The sequence below is a fragment of the Mauremys mutica genome, chromosome 24 (assembly GCF_020497125.1).
Source record: "Mauremys mutica isolate MM-2020 ecotype Southern chromosome 24, ASM2049712v1, whole genome shotgun sequence".
Classification (NCBI taxonomy): domain Eukaryota; kingdom Metazoa; phylum Chordata; order Testudines; family Geoemydidae; genus Mauremys; species Mauremys mutica.
Window position 1 is genome coordinate 10,277,550 of NC_059095.1, and position 23,911 is coordinate 10,301,460.

Consider the following 23,911-nt stretch of genomic DNA (forward strand, 5'->3'; position numbering starts at 1 on the left):
TCGTGGAGTTGACGTTTGGGGATTTAACTCTGCAAAGTGATTTAACACTGGACCAATTTGCAAACTAATTTCGCTTTTACCTGACGGGCTAGCGTACACCAGATTAATTTTCAGATAATGCTAGAGTTTGTATCGACATGAAGCAGCCAGCACTGTCAAGCAGCTGCTATTTATTTGTTTGCCATAGTCTTTTAAAAACCTTGAACCTAACAAGCCTGCAAGATACAATTTTACCAGCCAATATGGAACATTCCTATTAACAAATGAGTCTAGTGTGAAATCTACTGATGAGAAGTGCTATGTAGGAACTAGGTAATATTATTCTCCCTCCTCCTAGTTCAGAGAGCAAGTGGTTTCCAAAAGGACCGCAAAATACAACATGGAACGGAAGCTGTTACTTTGATGATATTCCTTGGCATTCCAAGGAATGAATGGACAGTGCTATGGCCATTAATTCTCATTGCTTGCTTTTTCTTACAGTGCCTACTCTGTGATATAAATGTCCAGCCTAGGCAGGGGAACTGGATCCTCCCTGGTGAGCTACCCAGTGCCATGGCATTTGCCAAAGTTAATAGTAACTGTTGGTCAGCCCCCCGAGCGTTTTGCTTTCTCACAGCCTTTCTCCAATCTCCCTCCTCTTCTGCAGGCGCATGGACATGAAAATGTGTATCAAAGCAAGATGCCGGTACAATGGAATTTCAGTACTGCCCAGGCTCTTGTACATATGTTTCTTGTCACTGTTGCAGCTGTCTTGTTTTTTAAATCAAGGAGACAGCTCCTAAACTGGTGTCATTAAAGGAACCGTGACAATTGATACCAGCTGAGGACCTGTTTACTTTGAAATGAATTGTATTTTCTTTAACTTCGATACAAACACAATTTCAGCCCTCCATAAACTCCTTCACTATCACAACATTCAGCCTTCGTAAGAAACAGCCATATATAACCCCACCATCTGAAAAAGACCTGAATTTTCTTAAAGTTAAGCATGTGCTGAAGTGGTTTGCTGAATCAGAGCCTCTGTTATCAACATGGACACCGAAATTGAAATGGACAGTGGTTCAGAATTTAGGTCCTAAATTTAGATTTTGTTAAGGGGAAAAGTTTTACAAAAACTCATGAGAATAGAATGTTTTCTTGAATTCTTCACATTTTATAACTTTAATTTAAAGCAGTTCCCTGTAGTGCCAAAAACCCAAAGGCAACAGCACTGGCCTAGTGAAGGAGAACCAAATAAACTGAAACTGATCAATTTCTCTTTCCATTTCCAATCAAGCTACTTCTGTTGTGAAGTGTAAACAGCGAGTGAGAAAAGCGAATTAGAATTTTGATGAAATTATTGTAATAATCTAAAAGGACGTTGTTGTTTAAATGTTGGTTTTGGAATCTTGGCAGTAGCTCTTATTAAAATAAATAATATTGGCAATTCATATCGCTTCAAAAGTCAACCCCCTCTTGTCCCTGTTGTTCTTCTCTGAGGTCCTTCCAAATATGGGTACCTTACAGTACCGCATTCACTTCACTCACTCATTTTGTAATTTTTTGTTAAATGGACTCCAGTTTACCTTGAAGTTAACATTATTCATTAAGGAGAAATCCGACGCCTCTGATAGATTCGGTCTTATTTAAGAACAGCTTGTTGTATAGCCATTAACATAAAAGACTTATTAGGAAGAAGGAAATTTACCGACCATGTAGTTGAACAGCATCAATAAAACCAGGATACTGCTCACTCTTAAACACGGCCCATTTATATTCTGTTTATTTACGGCATGATAGCCCCAGATAATGTGCCCAGGGAGAAATACAAATCCAAGTTTCACTGCTCTGCACTGATTAGTTATAACACCTTAGTCAAATAAACAGAGCCAAACTACAGCTGTGGGTACACTGCAGGCGAAGAAAGCTTCAAAAAGTAAAACCAAGAAACAGCATTTAAATCAGCCTGCAAAGCAGATCTGTAAGTGACTATTCTTTTAGCCACCCATCCAGCTCCCATTAAAGTCAAGGGAAATAGTTGCATTGACATCACTGGGCGCATGATCACAACGGGTGACCAGACAGCAAATATGAAAAAATCGGGACAGGAGGTGGGGGGTAATAGGAGCCTATATAAGAAAAAGACCCAAAAATCAGGACTGTCCCTATAAAATCGGGACATCTGGTCACCCAAGATCACGTCCTTGTGGAGGACTATGGAGCCTAACCAGCCAGCAGACCTGAAAATGCCTCTGTTTGCTTTGGGCCTGTCTGGTCTGAAAGATCCCCACGCTCCTGTACTGAGGCTCGCGGAGCCTCCCTGTCTGCATGGCGATCCACGTACTAGTCTCTGCATCGGCGCAGCTTTGATTTTAAAACATTAAGCCGGGCTCAGGTTAACCAAGCCGGGGGCAGCAGCGGAAGCCAGCAGCGGACAAACCGCTGGGTTCATGCGCGAGTCCTGTCTGAAAAGCTCATCACTTGTTTTGGTGAATGAATTCCTGATGAAAGAGCCCTGGAGACAGGACTCCTCCGTTTACCCTCAGCACAGGGACAGAATCAACATCAGAGCAAGCTTCACTCCCCTGATCATATGCTTCATCCTTGCCCTGGATGGACCACTGAGAGAGAGAGGCAGTTCCATGCCCATGGCCCCATCCGTCGTTGGCAAGATCAGCAGATCAGCTTGGTGCTCTCCTGATGTTGGAACTGCTAGCTGGAGGCCCTGGTCCAGGCTCCACACTTAAAGGCGAGTTGAGTTTTACACTTGTCCGTACGTTTCTTTTCCTGTCACTGTTTTGCCATCAAAGGGGCAGATTCTCAATGGGTGTAATTAATCGAGCCGTTATGTCTGAAGAATACGGCGTACCCTCTCCCACATTACACCACTGAATGCAGAGTGAATGAGAAATGGGACAGAGTTTACCAGTGTGTGGCATATCGGCCCTGCCATTTGGGCCTGATGCTACGCTCATGGGAACTTCACAAAACAAAGATCAGAACAGTGGTGGGATTTAGAGAACTTATGCTTGGCAAGTACTGCGAGAAAGACAGGCTTTTCTCCTAGCTAATAAGTATCAGAGGGTAGCCGTGTTAGTCTGTATCCACAAAAACAACGGGGAGTCTGGTGGCACCTTAAAGACTAACCGATTTATTTGGGCATAAGCTTTCATGGGTAAAAAACCCACTCCATGGATCTGAAGAAGTGGGTTTTTTACCTACGAAAGCTTATGCCCAAAAAAATCGGTTAGTCTTTAAGCTGCCACCAGACTCCTCGTTGTTCTCCTACCTAATGTTTGGCTTCCTCCTCAGAACGGGAGACTAATTGAACCTGAAGTTAATTCCCCAAACATCTGGAGAGCGACCCCCTTTCCATGTAGGTTCCTATTCAAGGTTGGATATAGAGTGCAGTCCTGGTGCATGCTTGCTCTCTTCTGGAGCAGGGCTCCAACCCTCCTTCGAGATGCTGAGCGCTCTCAGCTCCCCACCTCTGCTGCTGGGGTATTAACCTTTGGAATCCTGGCCCAGGTCATGTGACTTGGGACAGGCGATACATAGCCACGTACGGCCACGCCTCTGTGCCCTTGTTACAGGTGGGGCCGGGGGATCCAAACGTTTGAGGAGTTACAGTCGGGGGAAAAGGTTCAGGTGCTTGGGGTACAGTTTGGGGTGCAGGATCAGGATTCAGTTGTTTCAGGCCAACCAAATCTGCCTGTCCCTAAAACCTATGAGTATTTAGGCCCCGGGTGCCTCCTCGGGCTGTTTAATGCAGGTATGTTCCTGTTAACCAGGCAATCATCTTGCTGGGACCTTTGGGGCAGGGAACTACAGAGGTCCTCTGGGAAGATCAGAGCAGCACAGGGACATCTTACGGTGGGACAGATTATTCTACAGCTCGCCTATTGACGCTGTTGTCAATTTACAAATCAGCCCCAGCCTAGCGAGTGCTGTTCCCCACATGGAGGGATTCATTTGGCTCACCCCGTTCCATCCATCTCGGAAATCCGGCCACACCCAGTGCACGCGATGATCGAGAATTATAACGGGGGACGGTAATTTGTTATCTGAGTTAGTCTTCCCCACACGAGCATGGAGAAAAGATGGTACCCAGATGGCTGCTCCATGGGTTACAGGGCAGTTAGTGGTGTATATCACTGTTAATTATCAACAGTTCTTGCAAGAGCCGTGCAAGGACAGACCAACATCCCGTGCAAAAAGAACAGGCCAAATCCTCCTCCCTGTAATGCCACTGACTTCCCTGGAGGCACTAACACTAGGGATGTGTTTGGCCCAGCAGCCCGTGGCTCTGTGCCACTCTGCTCTCCGCTGCCATGTCTCTCAGCCTGGCCTGGGGAGCAGCGGACACGGAGCTGGGCAGCACCTGGGCAGTAACATTCACAGACTTGCCAAAGTGGATGAGATAACTGGCCCAGCTAGACTCTGTCCTGCCTCCTGCAGTGGCCAGCACGAGAGGGTTCCCTGCACGAGATGGTTCCCTGTCACACTTCAGGACAACAGCACCTGTATTTCCTGCTTGTGGGCCAGCAAAGGCACCCGCTCGAGGCTCCCGGCTCCCCAGCTGTCACCTCTCTGAGGTGGAAACTGCCTCTCTCCTCCTGACCAGGATATTTCCAGGCTATCCAAGCAGGCCTGCTTTGCTTTTCTCCTCAGCGCTGGTAAACCAAACAGTGTAACTGCCACAGCTAAGTTAGCACCCAGCTCTTTCTAAGCAAGGCCAGTTTTTCTTAAAGTAAAAGTATTCCAGAAAAAAATGAGATTTACACGAGGAAAAAGCCTACATGCATGCTAATAAATTTACAAGGGCTCTGGCCGGTGCACAGTTCTTCCCACCCCACTTAGGGGGGGGATCTGTGTTTACAAGTTCACAACAGCTATGAGATTAGAGCCAGCACCCTCTTGAATCTGTGAGTTTCTCCTCTATGTCATCCGGCCCTTCTAATCCTGGGAACAGGTAATTCATAGACACATGTCCCCTCCCCAGGGCAAAGCCTCAAAAGGTCAGGATGGAGGAGGGCATTTGCATCCCTCTCCTCCCAAGTATTTCCTTGGAAACTTGCTCAATTAATAGTTCACTCTGGTCTTAGCCCATAGGTGCCGACTCAGCACCCACCAGCCACCCACCAATCAGCTGTTCGGTGAGCCCCACTGATCCCCACCAATCAGCTGTTTGGCGGCGGGCGGGCGGTGCTGGGGGGGGAGAAGGCAGAGCAGGTGCAGGAAGAGGCAGAGCGAGGGTGGGGTGCGCTCAGGGAAGGGGGTGGAGCAGAGGTGGAAAGAGGTGGGATGGGGGTGGGACCTGGGGGAGGTGGTGCAGTGGGGGCAGAGTGGAGGCCTCCGCGCAGAGCAGGGGTGGAGCCCCCCGCTTGACAGAAGACAGGCGGTGCCTGCGCCTTAGCCTGTTGTTTAAGAGAGTCCTTTGAAGTTCATAACACTTGCCAAGGTTTACATTAGTCGTGCCTTCTAGACAAATTACATCCAATCCCACAATAACACACAAACATCTGCGTTGTTCATACCATTGAGAGACTTAAACTTAATTCAGGAAGGTTTATCCAGGACACTGTAAGAAGTTGTCTTTAGGAAGAAGCTGAATAATAGGAGAATGAGAAAAGTATACGCAACAGTGAGCAATACCGAGAAAGAAGATCTATTTCATCTCTCAGAAACCAAGAAAAAGGACATTCAATGAGGAAATTGAATTAAAACTCATGAAAGGAAAAAACATTTTTAAACAAAGCCAAATTAGCCTGGGGAACTGATTGCCACAAGGTATCATGGAGGCCAACGATTTAGCAGGATCCAAAAAAAGAATTGGACTTACGGTACAGAAAATGAAGACATCTAGTTCCACTGATAGCAGTTTGGAGGGAATATAAACGCTCATGCTTCGGGGCAGAAAGCCACCTCTAACTATGGGAACTAGGAAGAAGCTTCTTCTATGGGCCAGTTATTCCATTACCATCCCACCTTTATAATTTCTTGCACCTTCCTCTGACACACCTGGTCTGGATCACTTCTGGAAACAGGCTAGTGGGCTAGAAGGACCCCTGGTTTGATCGAGTGTGGCAAGTCCTGTGTTCCTATCATAGATGTTACAGGTGAAGAGAGCTAATAGACCACCCAGTCCTTGTCCCTGGGAGCAATGCAGGTTTGTTCCCTTGGGTGCATTTTCCAGTGCTAACCCCTGCAACTGATCCACGTCGGCCCTGGGGCACGAGATCTTTATCTTCAATTGTTATTCCTCTGCCTAAAATTATCCAGCCCTTTATTAAATCCAGGTGCAGCATTTGACTCACTGATCACAACTCCCTGTTGTGTGAAGAGGTCGCTAACATGTTAAAATACAATTTGTCCCGGGAGGCATTTTTAGTCAGATGTTTCTGTTGACAGCTATTTAACGCTAATGTCTGGGAACACTTGTGAGAAAGGATATCTTTGTTAAAGACTCAACACCTCCCCAAAATGCCGGTTTAGCTTCCAGGCCAGATCTCTAGTCCTCCACGGAGGTGCTCTACTCAGAGTTGGAGCGCCTCCTTCTGGCTGCGGCTGGGGATTAGCTCTGCCTGGCTGATGCCCCTTCCTGCAGCTGCACTCCATCGCTCTCTCGGGATCCCGCTCCCACTTCATGGCTTGGACCTCTGGCCAGGTCGCTGTGGTTTTCCCCTTCAGGGGAAGTCTCATGCATCCAAGTTGCTCTGGACTCCCTGGACTGTTCCTGCTTAATGGTGCCACTTCTCCAGTGGCTAGTAGGGGATCCCAGGTGCCCTCTACGCTGATCTCCAGCCCAGGGACTCTACAACTAACAGTCAAGGCCTGCACAGTCCTATCCCTTACTGCTGTATCCCTGGGCTTCTTCCTACCTTACCCTCTCATGCTGACAGCAACTGCAGTCCCTCTCTGCAGCCCCCTTCTTCTCTCAGCTACTGGGCTTTATACCGACCCCTCCTGTCCCTGTCCAGCTGCACCTCCTCTTTAATTAGCCCTCGTTACACCCTGGCTCCTCTTTTCCCCTTCAGGCCTTGTGCAGGGTGGACACCCCATCACAGATCTCCATCAAACACAGGGAAGACAAAACTCAATATTCCTAACATAAGAAAAAAAAATGCAACATTTTTTAAAATAACATATTAAAAGCCATTAAGCCTTCCCCTGCCGTGCTGGGAACCCGCTACTGTGAGAGAATCAAAAAGGGAAACTAACCGGCTGGCTTCCACTCTCCACACTGAAGAAGAGAGTCAGGGAAAGTGTGGGACCCTTACTGAATGGGGGAGGCAACCTAGTGATATATGATGATGTGGAAAAAGCTGAAGTACTCAATGCTTTTTTTGCCTGGGTCTTCCCAGACGAGGTCAGCTCCCAGCCTGCTGCACTGGGCAGCACAGAATGGGGAGGAGGTGAGCAGCCCTCGGTGGTGAAAGAAGAGGTTCAGGACTATTTAGAAAAGCTGGACATGCACAAGCCCATGGGGCCAGATGCCCTGCATCAGAGGGTGCTGAGGAAGTTGGCTGATGTGATTGCAGAGCCACTGGCCATTATCTTTGAAAACTCATGGCGATCGGGGGAGGTCCCGGATGGTTGGGCACTATATTTGCCTTTTTCCAGCTTTTAAAAAGGGAAGAAAGAGAACCTGGGGAACTACAGACCAGTCAGCCTCACGTCAGTCCCCGGGAAAATCATGAAGCAGGTCCTCAAGGAATCCATTCTGAAGCACCTGGAGGAGAGGAAGATTATTAGGAACAGTCAACATGGATTCACCAAGGGCAAGTTATGCCTGACCAATGTGATTGCCTTCTATGATGAGATAACTGGCTCTGTGGATTTGGCGAAAGCGGTGGATTGTGCTATATCTTGACTTTAGCAAAGCTTTTGATACAGTCTCCCACAGTATTCTTGCCAGCAAGTTAAAGAAGTATGGACTGGATGAATGGACTGTAAGGTGGATAGAAAGCTGGCTAGATTGTCGGGCTCAACGGGTAGTAATCAGTGGCTCGATATCTAGTTGGCAGCTGGTATCAAGCAGAGTGCCCCAGGGGTCGGTCCTGGGGCCAGTTTTGTTCAACATCTTTATCAATGATCTGGATGATGGGATGGATTGCACCCTCAGCAAGTTCGCAGATGACACTAAGCTGGGGGAGAGGTAGATATGCTGGAGGGTAGGGATAGGGTCCAGAGTGACCTAGACAAATTGGAGGATTGGGCCAAAAGAAATCTGATGAGGTTCAACAAGGACAAGTGCAGAGTCCTGCACTTAGGATGGAAGAATCCCATGCACTGCTACAGGCTGGGGACCGACTGGCTAAGCAGCACTTCTGCAGAAAAGGACCTGGGGATTACAGTGAATGAGAAGCTTGATATGAGTCAGCAGTGTGCCCTTGTTGCCAAGGCTAACGGCATATTGGCTGCATTAGTAGGACCATTGCCAGCAGATTGAGGGAAGTGATTATTCTCCTCTATTCGGCCCTGGTGAGGCCACACCTGGAGTATTGTGTCCAGTTTCTCCTGCCCCACCCCACCCCACCCCACCAACACACAGAAGGGATGTGGACAAATTGGAGAGAGTCCAGCGGAGGGCAATGAAAATTATTAGGGGGCTGGAGCACATGAGTTACCAGGAGAGGCTGAGGGAACTGGGCTTATTTAGTCTGCAAAAGAGAAGAGTGAGGAGGGATTTGATAGCAGCCTTCAACTACCTGAAGGGGGGTTCCAAAGAGGATGGAGCTCGGCTGTTCTCAGTGGTGGCAGAAGACAGAACAAGAAGCAATGGTCTCAAGTTGCAGAGGGGGAGGTCTAGGTTGGATATTAGGAAACACTATTTCACTAGGAGGGTGGTGAAGCACTGGAATGGGTTCCCTAGGGAGGTGGTGGAATCTTCAGCCTTAGAGGTGCTTAAGGTCAGGCTTGACAAAGCCCTGGCTGGGATGATTTAGTTGGGTTTGGTCCTGTTTTGAGCAGGGGATTGGACTTGATGCCCTCCTGAGGTCCCTTCCAACCCTGATAGTCTATGATTCTATGCATAAACAAACTGCACGCCTATGCAGTAGCTTTGTAACACTCTCCGTTTATAACAGCATAAGGTGTCGCAAGCAACACAGATAAGGAAGGAAATGTAAACCAGTGGGGACAGATTTGTTCCTGGTGTAAATTCCATTGCTCTCACAGCGACACCAAGGATGAGTTTAACCCACGGCTTAGTTTAGCCCTGCAAGATGTGTTGAAACGTAGTTTGACAGAACATCCTCCTGTAAGCACTGTGGTTACACCAAGTGCTGTGAAAGCCCATTCCCCACTGCAGCCCCAGGCTCAGCCACTTCTCCCTGCAGCAGCTTCAAAGCCTTCCCGATGTCTGACAGCCACGCAGCCCCGCTCCTGCTGCCCCAGCAAACATGTCACAAGCCCGTGGCCGGCCCAGGAAGAGAAAGTGATGGGAATCAGAGCGCTGGCCAGCGAGATGATCCACTCACCACGAGGATGGTTTTGGAAAGGAAGGACATGCCGGAGTCGGAGCCAGCAGCACCCCCGCCTCTCCCAGGGAAAACACAAAGGTAACAGACTTTCCTGCTGTACTAATGCTTCCGAGGCCTGGCACCTCCCAGGTCCCCAAAATTAATCTGTAGATTTTCAAGGCCAGAAGGGATCGTTACGATAATCTAATCTGATCTCCCGCATGGCAAAGCCCTGAGAATTTCACCTAAACACTGCATTCGAGCCCAATAACTTCATGAATCAATAAGAGCAGAGAGGCAGAGGGAAGGGGGAAGACAGGTGTTTGCAGTGAGATCACAAAGGGTTAGAGTTGGAAAAGACCAGAGACGGGTGTGGACCAGAACCTCAGACTCAAATATCCCTAAACTTCGGGGTTGTCAAATTCCAGCCCCCAACCTTTATCCAAATGTTGGGACTAGCACCTCTCTCTGTTAAAGACCAAATCTGAACCCCACATCTGGACACCGCTGAGCTCCAAATCTGTTCCACGGGCTGACTGATCTCACTGGGAAGACAATGGGAAGCTGAGGCACAAAGAGGTTAAGTGACGTACTGGGGAATCACAAAGCAAGTCAGTGGCGGAGGCAGGCATAGACCCCAGGAGACGACTCTCCTTCTCTTACAGAAGGTTTGGGTTGTGTATTAAGCATGATTTCTGTGATGGGGATGAAGTGAATCCCTCCCTCTGGGTGCTGTCTAACTCAGGCCTACTGAGTTCAGCAGGGAAGTTTGGTGATGTGGACACGCGTCCACTGGGGAGGCTACCCCCCAAACTCACATCACAGAGCTCTCGGATCAGCTACCTTTGGACACTGCCAACTGCTCAGCCTCGATTGAAATCGGCGAGCTGGAGGCTCTGAGTCCCTGTCTACCGTGCAGTTTGAACAGTGGGGGTGGGGGGGTTCTAAGAGCCCTTGGGATCGTCCTTCCCAGCTTTTCCAGCCCACTGATGCACAGGACACGAGGGACCTAAGGATCCGTTAGGAGACTGAAAAATCCCTGCCACATCCTTTTGATTCCAGGGGCACGAGTTTCATCCTAGAATGAACCTGGTTCATGGGAGCTCCTTATCAGCTCACGGGGTGGTGGCAGCCCCCATAAACTAGGATCAGCTTGCTGTCCCCAGCAGCATCCTCCTCAGCCAAGCTGCGAGGCCTGCTCTCCAAAGCCCCGTCTAGGAATCTGCATGGCTAATATTTCGCAGGAAGCACCCTCCCCTTCTGTCCTGTCCCAGGCCCTGAACCTCCTACTCAGCCACCTCTGGAGGTTAAACATCTGGGATGAAATGGAGGTGAAGGGCTAAGCTGCCGAGGGACGGACGTGCACAGCTAAAACAGGAGAGAAACAGTTGCAGAGGAAACAGTTGCACGCAGGGACAGGGCGTGTGCACAGGCCTGTAGTATACACACACGTGCACACAGGGGTCCATGAATGTTTGCAAGTCCAGGAGCGCACGGACCAACAGGAGCCTGCCCAGATTATGCTCTGCACCAGGGGGTCTCAACCTTCCCTCCGCCCCCCCCCCCCCCGAACATGCTATAAAAACTCCACGGCCCACCTGTGCCACAACACCTGTTTTCTGCATGTAAAAGCCAGGGCCGGTGTTAAGGGGTAGCAAGCAGGGCAGTTGCCTGGGACCTCACGCCACAGGGGCCCTTGTGAAGCCAAGTTACTCAGGCTTCTGCTTCAGCCCCGGATGGCAGGGCTCGGGGCTTTCTGCGCTGGGCCTCAGCGAGTCTGACACTAGTCCTGCTTGGCGGACCCCCTGAATCCTGCTCGCAGCCCCCTAGGGGTCCCCGGACCTAGGGTGACCAGATGTCCCCATTTTATAGGGACAGTCCCGATTTTGGGGTCTTTTTCTTATATAGGCTCCTATTACCCCCCACCCCCTGTCCCGATTTTTCACACTTGCTGTCTGGTCGCCCTCCCCGGAGCCCTGGTGGAGAACCGCAGCTCTACACCATTCTGCTAACCTTCAGCAATTCTCACAAGCACCCCCAGGAGGTAGAGCAGCATCAACCCCACCATTTCCCAGATTTGGGGGGGGGGGGAAGGAGGGGGCATGGAGGGGAAGAAGAGAGGTGAAGAGATGTGTCCAAGATCATGCTTCAAGTTAATGGCTCCCCGTCCCGTACTCTCCCCTTTCGACAAATTGCCCCAAAATGTGCCTCTGCCGCGGCACCTGCCCCTTTCCCCACACACAGAATTTTCAGGAAGGCGTCTGGTTACTGTGCAGGGAGCCTCCGCCCCACGGGGAGCCGGTGGCTGCTAAAAGCCCCGTTGCCATCTGTGGTTGAACAGCCCTGACCACACTTCTCCTGCGCTCGTAAAGCATCTCACTTCAATTCCTCTCGCGAAACTTCCCCCTGTGGGAGCTGTTCGCACGAAGCGCTCAGGCAGCGCGGGGGCCGCAGCAATGACCTGGTGGAAAGTCAATGACGGAGCCAGCTAAGGAACAGCTTGGAGGTGGCCTGGTGAGCCCAGAGTCAAATAGGGACTCAGTTAAAAGGCTCTTCCGTTATCAGGTGCTTCAAAAAAAAAAAAAGCCAAAGGGGCCAGTCTGATCCCTGGTGTAATTCCCTGGGCTCCCCCAGGGGGTGGATCTGGCCCAGCATGTGGAGAAATGTTTGCAGGATTTAGGGTTTGTTTAAAAACAAACAAGGCCCAACAAACTGCTGGCTTCCTTGAAAAGGCCCCAATTATAACCGTAGCCCCAACAGGGTGGGTTAGGAACTGAACCTGCCAGAGACTCTGGCTCTGATCCAGGGAAGGGATCTGGCTTCTGTATTTTGCTCTCTTTAGCAACCACCTGAAGAGTCTTGACTCTCAGCCCAGAACACGCCTTCCTCTTACTCGCCCCACTCCTCCCCAGGTCACAATCTGATTTTCTACAGCCGGGTTCCCCTCCAAACCTGCGTATTTTGTTGGGACATTTAGAGCCCTCTAGAGCTCGCTGCTCCCCAGGGTCCCATCACCCAGTTAATAAGGGTGTGACACACGCAGGAAGGCTGATGAGGGACTGCTCCCAGTCACGTGACGTTTCAGGGCTCCAAACCTACGTTGGTCCCCTCCCTATGGCAGGAGTCCGACTTGCACACTGATTCCAGGTGCTGCTGTAACTGTGTGGACGTGACTGGGTCTTCCCATGTGTCCACCTTCAGTATGCTCCCAGCCTGCGATACGCCCACACGGGGTCTGTCCACGGGAGGGGGCAGAGGAGAAAACAAGGCCACCCTTCCAAGGGCTGCTAATGGCCTGGATTCAACCCCAGAGACGCACACAAATATACCCTGCACAGTGCGGGGAGAGGGGAACAGAAGTATGGATCGGGACGCATGACTGTAGCACCCTATGAAAGGAGTGTGAACGAGAAAGCAAATTATTAGTCTGCAGAAGAGAAGAATGAAGGGGGATTTGATAGCTGCTTTCAACTACCTGAAAGGGGGTTCCAAAGAGGATGGAGCTCGGCTGTTCTCAGTGGTACCAGATGACAGAACAGGGAGCAATGGTCTCAAGTTGCAGTGGGGGAGGTTTAGGTTGGATATTAGGAAAAACTTTTTCACTAGGAGGGTGGTGAAGCACTGGAATGGGTTCCCGAGGGAGGTGGTGGAATCTCCTTCCTTAGAGGTTTTTAAGGTCAGGCTTGACAAAGCCCTGGCTGGGATGATTTAGTTGGGGGTTGGTCCTGCTTTGAGCAGGGGGTGGGACTAGGTACCTCCTGAGGTCCCTTCCAACCCTGAGATTCTATGATTAAGCTGGGTGAGAGAATGTCCCACTCCAGCCCCAACCCTCTGCAGGGCTCTGCCTTTAAGCAGAGTGGTTGGAGCCAGGCTGGTCCCAGGATATTAGCGAGAAAAGGCAGGTGGAGCAATATCTGTTATTGGCCAACTTCCCTTACTCAAGCTCGGAAGCTCCTCTCTTTCACCAGCACATGATGGTCCTGGGTCAGGCGCTGTGGCCTGCAACATGCAGGAGGTCAGAGACTAGATGATCACGATGGCCCCTTCTGACCGTAAGGTCTCTGAGTCAGAGATAGGGTGACTAGACAGCAAATGTGAAAAATCGGGACAGGGGGTGGGGGGGTAATAGGAGCCTATATAAGAAAAAGACCCCAAACTCGGGACTGTTCCTATAAAATCGGGACATCTGGTCCCCTTAGTCAGAGCTATTCCCTCTCCCACCGTGGAATTCGTGGCAATGCTGCCATCTACTGCCGAGAAGCAGCCCAGACAATGGCAAAGCTTGCAGACTTCCCAGGCCCCGGCCCCTTTGCAAACTGGAGGCCCTCAAGCATCACCCACTTCCCCTTTTCTTTAGTTTCTCTTTCACCGGCAGAAAATGGAGGAAACTTTGCTGGGAGTTTGGCCTAACCTCCCCTTCCCTCCCTACAGAGAGCTCATCCCAGCCAGAAGCAGGAGCAGCTCTCAGCTCAGCTTGCCAATGCAGGCCGCGGGGGCTGGCAGCTCTGCCCAGCACGGAGCCCAGGGAGATCTCATTTACAGCAACATAGGTGAGTGGCCTCCAGCAGAGCTCAGAGGGAACTGGGCCACCAACTCACTGGTGCAGAGCTGGGTGCGGCTAGCAGCTGTCGGCCGGGTTTTCGCAAGAGCTTGGCCCAGGGGGTGAACGTGGGGTGCTGCGCATGATGGCCGCCCTCTTGGCCGACACGGTGGGGATCGAACCGGGGACTTGGCGAGAGCGATGCAGGCATTGCTACAGCCTGAGCCGAAGCTGTTTAGGTAGGGCCTGTAACCGACTCGTATTCCCTGTGGGTTAGGCCCAGAGGGCTCATAACACACACTGAGCACTGGATCACACCGAGCACTTGACAATCTGGCCTCCCATGCAGTTGTGGTTCTTCCCTCTTACGTTAGCCCTCCAGCTCTGAATCCTGATCAGTACTTCAAAAGGAGGAAAAGCTCAGGGTGGGGCTGGTGATTTCGCAGCGGGAGTTAGGCCTCGTGTACCTGGAGAGGTGCAGGGGGGTGAACAACTGGTCCCCCAGGGTCAGTGGGACAACAAGGGGGCGCAAGTTAACTCCTGGATTTGACTGGGTGTCACCATGCTGGCACTAACTGTGAGCTGTCCTGCAAGCTGAGAGTTGCCCCCAGCCATGACCCCTCTCTGGAAATGCCCCCCATGCCACAGCTCCTCCATCCCCCGTCTGAACCCTAGGCCTCCCCTGCCCTCTCGCGGCTTGTAGGCTAGAGGGAAGCAGTGAGCGCGGAGGACGGATCGGAAGGTGGTGGTGGAGACGAGGCCAGTTGCTCTAGAAGGTGCATTGCAGACGGAAGAGGCAGCAGGGAAGAAGGCTCAGAGATACTTCCAGGTGAAGGAGCTATTGGGGTTGGGGGACAGGGGCAGAACAGTGGGTGACTAGGCCAGGGATGCAGACAGGAGCTGCCCAGTGTAGGTCGTTGCAGCCTCACTGAGCACCTGGGAAGCATCTTGAGGCCGGAGGTGGTGGCTGTGTAAACCTGTAATTGTTATTCCCTTGCAGGGGAAATGCGAGCACACTTGGTGCCAGCCAAGGCATGCCGAGGGGAGTCACCTGAAAAGCCCCCGTCTGAGGCCAGCCGTGATCCTCTCCCTCCACCCCTGCCAAAAAAGCAGCTCAGCAGAACCAGGTCCTTGCCCGAGATGCAGACTCATCACTACTACCCATGCAAGAGTGCCCACTTCCCCACGCCGCACTCTGTCCACAACACCCTGTATGAAGTCTCCACACACAGCAGGGGAGGCAGCCGCAGCTACTCTGAGTCGACGGAAGGATTTCTCTGCGGCCCTAAAAGATACTTGCCTAAGTCCCAAAGCCTGGGTGAATCTGAGCCCTGGGACGCCCTGCATAAAGCTCACCCTGTCCCTGTCCCCAGGCACATCACCACAGAAGAACTGACGTTCACTACTCCCGATGGGGAGCTTGTCTACTTCTTCGAGGACCTGGCGAGCACGGCCAACGTCTATGAGAAGGTGATGGGGTGCCACCTGGCATCTTTGATCCATCTCACGGCACGGGCGCAGGAGATCCTGGGCGGAAAGGAGGAGGAGCAGCAGCTGACGGGAGCAGAGCTTGCCGGAAAGAAGAAGTGGGCAGATTTCACGCTCTTAGACAAGGAGCCATGTTGTGAAACAGGAGACGCCTGGTATTATCGTGTTTCCTGTGCCTCTGTGCAAGCCCAGCAAATATTCGCAGCCAAGGTAACCATAAATATTAGAGATGGGGAAAGACCTGAGTCAGGGCAGCCCTGATCCGTGCAGCTCACCACCACCACCACCAAGTCTGAGAATCTCCATGAAAAATAGATTTCTGGTCCCAAGGAGCCCATCCCTTGCTGCTCCTTACTAGTGAGGTGTGGGGATTAGACAGCATGGTCTATTGGGTTAGACAGGCCTAGGTATCAGGAAAGTTGCGTTCTGATTCACTGGGTGACCTTGGAGAAGTCACTGCCTCTCTGGGCCTCAGTTTCCCCCTCTCTAAAATGGAGGTTACGATTCTGACCCCACCCTAGTGCAAGTGCTTTGCGATCAATGGGGAAAGGGTGATTGATTGATTTTATGGTGAAAATCTGCTATTGGTGACTTCCTCAGGATTGCCACAGCAGTCAGCTGGGCTGGGGCCCAGCAGCGGTTTTTCACTGCTGGGGGGCAGGCGTGGCAGCAGGAGCAGATGAACCACGATCCGCTTTTCATGCCACCACCCCAGTACGGAAGAACAAAAAATCAGCTGGAGCAATCAGAAGCTCATGCTGTATCAGAAAGACCCAGTCAGATGCTCCCCAGACCTTTTGGGGAGGCATCGGTGGTTCTTTACACGGTTCTCAAAAGGATCATAAAAAACCAGTGACGCTTTTCCCTCATAATGAGTTGACAGATGGTCTTGATTTTCAATGTCGCAACATGAACGAGTCCATACTGCTGGGCAAAGGTGCCCCGGGAAGCCCGTTACCCCCAGAATAGCTTCTTCCACCATCCCCAGTAGCAGTTTGACCTGAGTGCAGGATGAGTTTCAGTTACAACTGATCTGGGCTGGAGTTGAACTAGAGACGAGAGGGTGCAGAGCCGAATCCCCAAACTCCTCAGGCCCCTCGGTGGACTTTCTTTGTCCATTATAGTCTGTGTTGGGTTATCCAGCCAGTTGTTCTTGGCCTCCAAGGGGCATCAGATAGTGTCAGAGTGAAGAGTAGAGGAGTGTGGCTTGTTGGTTCCCCCCAGCGAAGACAGGCTGATCCAGCTCGGGCGGGGGGTGCGTGTGTGTGGGGGGGGGGAAGGGGTGTCTTTTCACCAGGAGCATCACCCATGATAATGGGGCGTTCCAGGCAAAGCACCAAGATAACCAGACTTGGGGTTCAGCGGGGGGCTCTGGGGTTAGCCGAGAGGACCTGCAACTCAGACCTCGGCAGATGATGGGCCGTTTTCAGGGTGTAGAGCCCCAGTTCCGGGCACTGAACACGTGAAAACCTGCCCCGACAGGCTGCAGTGATACCAGCCAGCAGCAGGTGCTGGAAGGCAGCCTGGGGCAATAGGAGTCAGGGTATGTTTACACTGCAATTGGGAGGTGTGATTGCAGCACGGGTCGATGCGCCCCAGCTAGCTCCATCAATAGCAGCGTAGCCACAGTGACACGGGTTGTGGCCCAGGTTAGCCCCCCAGTCCATGCCCAGGATCCTAGGTGGCATCGTCCTTGGGCAGCTAGCCTGTGCCGCTGCAGCTACCCTGCTAGCGTTAGCGAGCTAGCACAATCAAACTAGCTTGGGTACGTCCACACCCACTGCAATCACACCGCCTGCCTGCAGCCTGGCCTAACAGTCCGGGGTAGCAGCTTGGAGTGAGACCCAGTGCAGCCTCCATCACACACTGAACACCCCAGGTCTGGGAATAGCAGCCCACGTTTTGATGCCTAGCGTTAACGGCCGAGCCAAGTTGCACGTTCACGGCAGCCCACTGGAAACAACCAGGAAAATTTCACAAGCATCTATCACGCTCTCCAAGGCTGGGTATCAGGGTGGTGGGGCAGTGGGAGCTCCTGCAGTGTGATTTCACCCTGCTGCGTCTCATGCACCCTGCCTGCTGTCATCTGACTCAGCTGCCTCCAGCCAAGTTCATCCCTGGAGGAACAACACTGGCTTCCACCAGGGAGAGATCAGACCCCATGAATCTGTTGCACCTGTTGATGCCAAAAGTTTATAGCGCTGAAATGAAGTGAACTTGGAAAGGTTAGATGGGATTCCACTGTGGGACCAGGCACCGGAAACTCCAGATAGGAATCAACAGACTGACAGGCTCAGCCGCAGCTCCCAGCGCAATGCTCCAAAGCTGCCCCCCCAGCCCCATGCTCCGCTGGAGTTGTTAACAGAGCCAGAGGCTGGACTGGGGACCTCCAACCTGTGTCTGGCCAGGAGCTGAGTTGGCAACTTGCCCAGGGACTTGGAGCCAACAGAGCAGGTCACAGTGGGCAATATTAGCCTTCCCATAAGGCAAGTTTCTTCCAAACCCAATGTCACTAGAGATGAGGGTGGTAGCTGGCCATGTGCTGCATCATATCATCGTCATCCCTTTGTATATTACAGTAGCACCGGGAGGTCCCCTGGTGCTAGGCCTCATCACACTCAGGGGGAAATATTCCTTGCCCCAAAGAGCTAGAGCATCTGGGCCTAAAGGTATTTAGGCAGCCAAGACCCCTGGATTTCACTGAATTCTGCAGTGGTCCGGGAATCGCACAGCAACGTTAATTGATTACAACACTGTGTCGGTAGATGTGACCTTGCAACATTTTTAGCCTGCGCTGATTGATTTTGTTCTCTGATGTGTGCACACAATTAGTCTGCTAAAACCCATGATCTGATTGGAGTCGCTCCATTCACCTGCCCTCACCCCATCTATTTGCTTCTTCTCCCAGTGACTACTTGTCCATTTAGTCTGTAAGGCTCAGGTCTCACAGACTCATAGACTTTAAGGTCAGCAGGGACCATTGTGATCATCTAGTCTGACGTCTTACACACTGCAGGCCACACTTAGCCAGAGGTTAGGGGTCTGTTTCAGGAGTGGGTGAGTTACTGACTCATGGTTTAAAGACTTCAAGTCACAGAGGATTCACCATTTACACTAGTTTAAACCTGCAAATGTCCTGTGCCCCATGGCAAACCCCCCTCCAACCCCCCCCCCCCCCCAGGTATCTGGGCACCCAACTGCCATTGAAACCAGAGAACAAACAAAAAAAAACCCCAAAACAATCAGTACAAGCTAGAAATGTTCCAGGGTCCCATCAATTAACATTGTTGTGCAATGCCCAATCCCCTGTTGAATTCAGCAACGCCAGTCGGGGTTAGGCACCTAAATACCGTGAAGATCTGGGCCTTACAGACTAAGGGGGTAAGTAGGAACAGGGAGAAGAAGCAAATAGAGGGGGCTGAGGGAGGGTGGATGGAGTGACTCTAAGGGCAGGGGTGGGCAAACTTTTTGGCCCAAGGGTACATCTGGGTGGGGAAATTGCTTGCAAGACCATGAATGTAGGGCTGAGGCAGGCAGCTGGGGTGTGGGGTGTGGGGTGGGAGAGGGTTCAGTGTGCAGCAGGGGACTCAGGGCAAGCGGTTGGGGTGCAGGAGGGGTGCGGGGTGCAGCAGGGGACTCAGGGCAAGCGGTTGGGGTGCAGGAGGGGTGCGGGGTGCAGCAGGGGACTCAGGGCAGGGGGTTGGGGTGCAGGAGGGGTGCGGGGTGCAGCAGGGGACTCAGGGCAGGGGGTTGGGGTGCAGGAGGGCACTCAGGGAAGGGGGTTGGGGCGCAGGAGGGGTGCAGCAGAGGACTCAGGGCAGGGGGTTGGGGTGCAGGTGGGGTGCGGGGTGCAGGATGGCGCTCAGGGCAGGGGGTTGGGGTGCAGGAGGGCACTCAGGGCAGGGGGTTGGGGTGCAGGAGGGGTGCGGGGTGCAGGAGGGGACTCAGGGCAGGGGGTTGGGGTGCAGGAGAGGTGCAGAGTGCAGGAGGGCGCTCAGGGCAGGGGGTTGGGGTGCAGGAGGGGTGCAGGGTGCAGCAGGGGACTCAGGGCAGGGGGTTGGGGTGCAGGAGGGCACTCAGGGCAGGGGGTTGGGGTGCAGGAGAGGTGCAGAGTGCAGGAGGGCGCTCAGGGCAGGGGGTTGGGGTGCAGGAGGGGTGCAGGGTGCAGCAGGGGACTCAGGGCAGGGGGTTGGGGTGCAGGAGGGGTGCAGGGTGCAGCAGGGGACTTGGCAGGGGGTTGGGGTGCAGGAGGGGTGCAGGGTGCAGCATGGGTGCAGGGTGCAGGAGGGCACTCAGGGCAGGGGGTTGGGGTGCAGGAGAGGTGCAGGGTGCAGGAGGGCGCTCAGGGCAGGGGGTTGGGGTGCAGGAGGGGTGCAGCAAGGGGCTCAGGGCAGAGGGTTGGGGTGCAGGAGAGGTGCAGAGTGCAGGAGGGCACTCAGGGCAGGGGGTTGGGGTGCAGGAGGGGTGCAGGGTGCAGGAGGGCGCTCAGGGCAGGGGGTTGGGGTGCAGGAGAGGTGCAGAGTGCAGGAGGGCACTCAGGGCAGGGGGTTGGGGTGCAGGGTGCAGGAGGGCGCTCAGGGCAGGGGGTTGGGGTGCAGGAGAGGTGCAGAGTGCAGGAGGGCACTCAGGGCAGGGGGTTGGGGTGCAGGAGGGGTGCAGCAAGGGGCTCAGGGCAGGGGTTCAGGCTCTGGCCTGGTGCCGCTTACCTTGAGCGGCTCTGGGGTGGCAGCGGTGTGCACCGGGGATAAGACAGACTCCCTGCCTGCCCTGGCCCTGCGCCGCCCCGGAAGCGGCCGGCACCACATCCCTGCGGCCCCTGGGGAAGGGGGAGGCAGAGGGCTCCATGCGCTGCCCTCACCTGCAGGTACCTCCCCTGAAGCTCCCATTGGCCACAGTTCTCTGTTCCCAGCCAATGGCAGCTGCAGGGGGCGGTGCCTGCAGGCAAGGGCAGCGCGCCGAACCCTCTGTGCTCCCCCCCCTTCCCCCTCCCATCCAGAGGTCACAGGGATGTGGTGCCAGCCGCTTCTGGGAGCGGCGCAGGGATGGCAATCTCGCAGGCCGGATCCAGCCCGTGGGCCATAGTTTGTCCACCCCTGCTCTAAGCGGAGGTCTACACAGCAATTAATCACGGGGGGCTGGCTTCTTCAGACACGCTGCTTTTTCCTTGGAACATTTCCTTCCTCTCAAGCACCCTTGTGCTATTTCTCCACAGCTGGTGCTTAACGCAGCCTCCCTTTAGAGTTCCCAGGCCTCTAGCTTCTCCCTTCTGGGCTGGACTAATAACTCTTCCTGTCCTTTCAGGCTCTGCCTTTCCTGTCCCTACCTCAGGCCCTCCCCCAGAGGAGCCAAACCTACTCCTGCAGAGCTCCTTCTCTGTTGGTTCTTGTCTTAGGAGGCTTTCCCTCACTGCCTTCCCTCCTCAAGGGCTCCAGCAGCTTCCGCTAGGGATCTTCCCTGCTCCTTACAGGCTCTAGTTCAGGACTTCCCCCACAGAAGCCTATGGCTGCTGCTCTCTGTGGGTCCTCCTGCCCATTTAAGTCCTATCTCAAGGCCCTCATCCACAGGAGCTTGAGCTACTTATTCCCTGTGTTTCTGCAGAGGTGTCTAGCCTTCCTCAGAGAGAGACAACATTCCTTCCTCCTCTCAACTGAGCTCCATTAGCTCCTTGAAAGGCCCAGGTGCCAAAGGGACCTTAGCTAGCTCCACCCCTCTGACCAGAAGGCAAATTAGTTAATCACCCTCCAGCTGCAGAGCATGACTCTAATTGGTTATTTCTATTTCTAGCGGGAGACAGGAGTCCCCCACAACATAGTCCCCCTGTGTTATACAGCATGTCAGACCTAATTTGTGCATCAAGGTGTCTCCAATGTGTGCGGCAGATCTGCCCCAAATTCTGCAGCAAACTGGGAATCACACAGCTGTGTTAAGTGACTGCAACAGTGCCTTGGCTGGTATGACCCTGGAAATTTTCTAGCCTGCATTGATTGATTGTGTTCTCTTTATCATGTTCGGCTGACTGAGCATTGCTGATTCTTGCCCTAACAGGTCCATAAATCCTATCCCTGCAGTCTCTCTGTACAGATGTCTGTAGGGGCTCATTTCAACATTCAGCAAGTGTTTGGCTACTTCGTTGATTCCCTCCCTAAGGACCTCATGCCAGTGGAAAGGTCTCAGAAGCTGGGTCAGCTCTCTCCTGGAGAACATGAGGAAGCTGTTTCCACCAGTGCATCCCTTCCTCTTAACCAAGTGGCCATCTCTCCTGAGGTTCCTTATCAAACCCTGGCTGATTTTGTGAAGGGATCTCGAGATCTCCACAGCTCCAGGCCTGGGCACTATGAACGCCTGGCTTGCCTCCTCCTGCTGCAGTTGTGTACAGGGCTGGAGCACCTCAAGCAGCAGAAGGTTGCTCACTACAACATTCACATGGAGAACCTGCTCTTGGTGCAGTGTCCATCTCCTCACCTGGGCCAGCAGGACAAAGATCCATCTGCAGAGCTGTTGCTTCCAAGGTTGGTCATCAGCAACTTCTCTAAAGCTATAGGAAAGAAGACATCTACTTCTGTGGCCCGAGATCCAGACCGAGTCAGCATGGCCCCCAAATGGCTCTCTGTGGCTCACTTCCAAAATGCAGAGGAGTTCCAGGTAGGCATATTGGTCTATGAGATCTTGCATCAGCCCAACCCCTTGGAGAAGCCCTCAGGACTCAGGAGCGGTGACCTCCCTGCTATCCCAGCCCTGTCCATCTATTCATGGGGGCTCCAGAACCTGGCCACCCTGCTTCTTCACCCAGATCCCCGCAGAAGCGTGCCCATCGAACAAGCAAAGAACATGCTGCAGGTCTTGTTGTGGGGACCACGCCAGGAGCTCTTTGCCAGGAACCAAATCACTCTTGTCTTGCTCCGGAACTGGGTGGCGATTAAAAGGGTGCTGCTGCTGCTGAAGTTTGCAGAGAAGGTGTCTGAGGCAGAGGTGACCATACGACTGGAAGAGTGGCTGTGCTGTTTGTACTTCACAGAGACCACCGAGCACACGCTCCTCCACACCCTCAGGATTATGCATGCTTCAGAAAGCCCTGGGGCACATTAGACTTGACAGCTTATGCATCAGTTATGAAATAGGTGGATTCATTGGGCCCTAAGATTCATCTCAGCTCTTCATTTTCCAGAAGAAGACACGCTGAGTTTTATGCAGCTAACCTGGGGCGAGGGGTGTTAGACTTTTAAGACTTAGGTCCTATTTACTCTAAAGTTTCTGTGGCACTTGGACTAAGAATAGGCCAGAGGGGCCAGGTACAGCTGGACTTCCGCAGGTGGAGCTCTGGGGTGGAATGTACCTCCCTGCTCCCTGACACACACAGACTAGGCAGATTGCTCAGCATCTTGCATCCATTAGGGACCCAGTCCTACTCCCATTGACTCACACAGCAGCACAGCCAGATCCTAAACATCTGCCATGGGGTATTTCTCATGTGTGTCTCCAGGATAAAACTCAGGCTGTTTACTAGTCATATCCCTGCCCTCTCCAGGTCCCCTTTGTGCAATCTCTCCATCCCCTTCCCTTCAGGTTCACGCCTCCTTCCTGTTCCTGGGAACTTCATGAACCAACTATTTACACCTCTAACCTCCTCCTCCAACTCTTTCGTGATTGTTCAAAATAAGATGGAGCCAAACTCCCTAGTAGACAAATCCCCACAACTGTGCACTCTGCAGTGTAGTCTTACCCTTGGTTTAGGCTCCTTCTGCCAGTTTTCAGTCCATGAAGCAATGTTTTGTACCCAATTCCCTGGAGTTTTTCTGGGAAGACTTTCTTCCTGAGGGCCAAATGTTCCCATATTTACTCACCAGGTCATCTGAGTAAGGGTTACAGGATTTGACCTTTAGACACAAAATCTTCCTGGAAGCATCCCTCTTCCCCACCCCATATCCACTAATTCGGTCATTTTGTTTAAAAAATAGACTCCAGTTTGCCTTAAAGGTCACATTATTAAGGAGAAATATGACACATCTGATAGACTTATTAAAAACTGATTGCTGCATAAGCATTACCATGGAGAATGTATTTCAAAGAGAAATTTACCAACCCTGTAGCAGAAACCTTCAATAAAAACAGGATCCTGCTGAATCTTAAATGCTGTCCATTTAAATTCTTACTTTTTATGACATTAGTACTCCACATGACATGTCCAAGGAGAAACATAAAGCCAAGCTTCACTGCTCTGTGAGTAGGTCTAATCGCATAGATAGTATGATGAACAGTTTGGATCTGTTTGTGGCTACCCCATGTGGGTGCACTGGTGGAGAAGGACCAACCAACCAGCCAACCAACCCAGAGCTCACCATCAGAATCAGCCTGCAAAGCATATCTGTGGATGATCATGAAGGCCCATGAAGCTGGCCAACCAGCAGCAACTGCATGTGAACTGTCAATCCCTACTTTGGGT

At 52.4% G+C, this 23,911-nt stretch overlaps 1 protein-coding gene across 1 annotated transcript; it reads left to right on the top strand.

The window, feature by feature from the left end:
• Window positions 1-9,052: 9,052 nt before the first annotated feature.
• On the top strand, window positions 9,053-23,583 carry PEAK3 (PEAK family member 3). The gene is made up of 4 exons (XM_044998318.1): window positions 9,053-9,542; window positions 13,875-13,993; window positions 14,984-15,681; window positions 21,517-23,583. The coding sequence occupies exons 1-4, from the start codon at window positions 9,340-9,342 to the stop codon at window positions 22,555-22,557; spliced, it is 2,061 nt and encodes a 686-aa protein (XP_044854253.1). The 5' UTR covers window positions 9,053-9,339; the 3' UTR covers window positions 22,558-23,583.
• Window positions 23,584-23,911: the final 328 nt, after the last annotated feature.

Excerpts from the sequence above, each read along its gene's own strand:
- PEAK3 (XM_044998318.1), top strand. The coding sequence starts at position 9,340 with ATGTCTGACAGCCACGCAGCCCCGCTCCTGCTGCCCCAGCAAACATGT. Across the intron at positions 9,543-13,874 it reads CTCCCAGGGAAAACACAAAG|AGAGCTCATCCCAGCCAGAA; the intron begins GTAACAGACTTT and ends CCCTCCCTACAG. Across the intron at positions 15,682-21,516 it reads AGCAAATATTCGCAGCCAAG|GTCCATAAATCCTATCCCTG; the intron begins GTAACCATAAAT and ends TTGCCCTAACAG.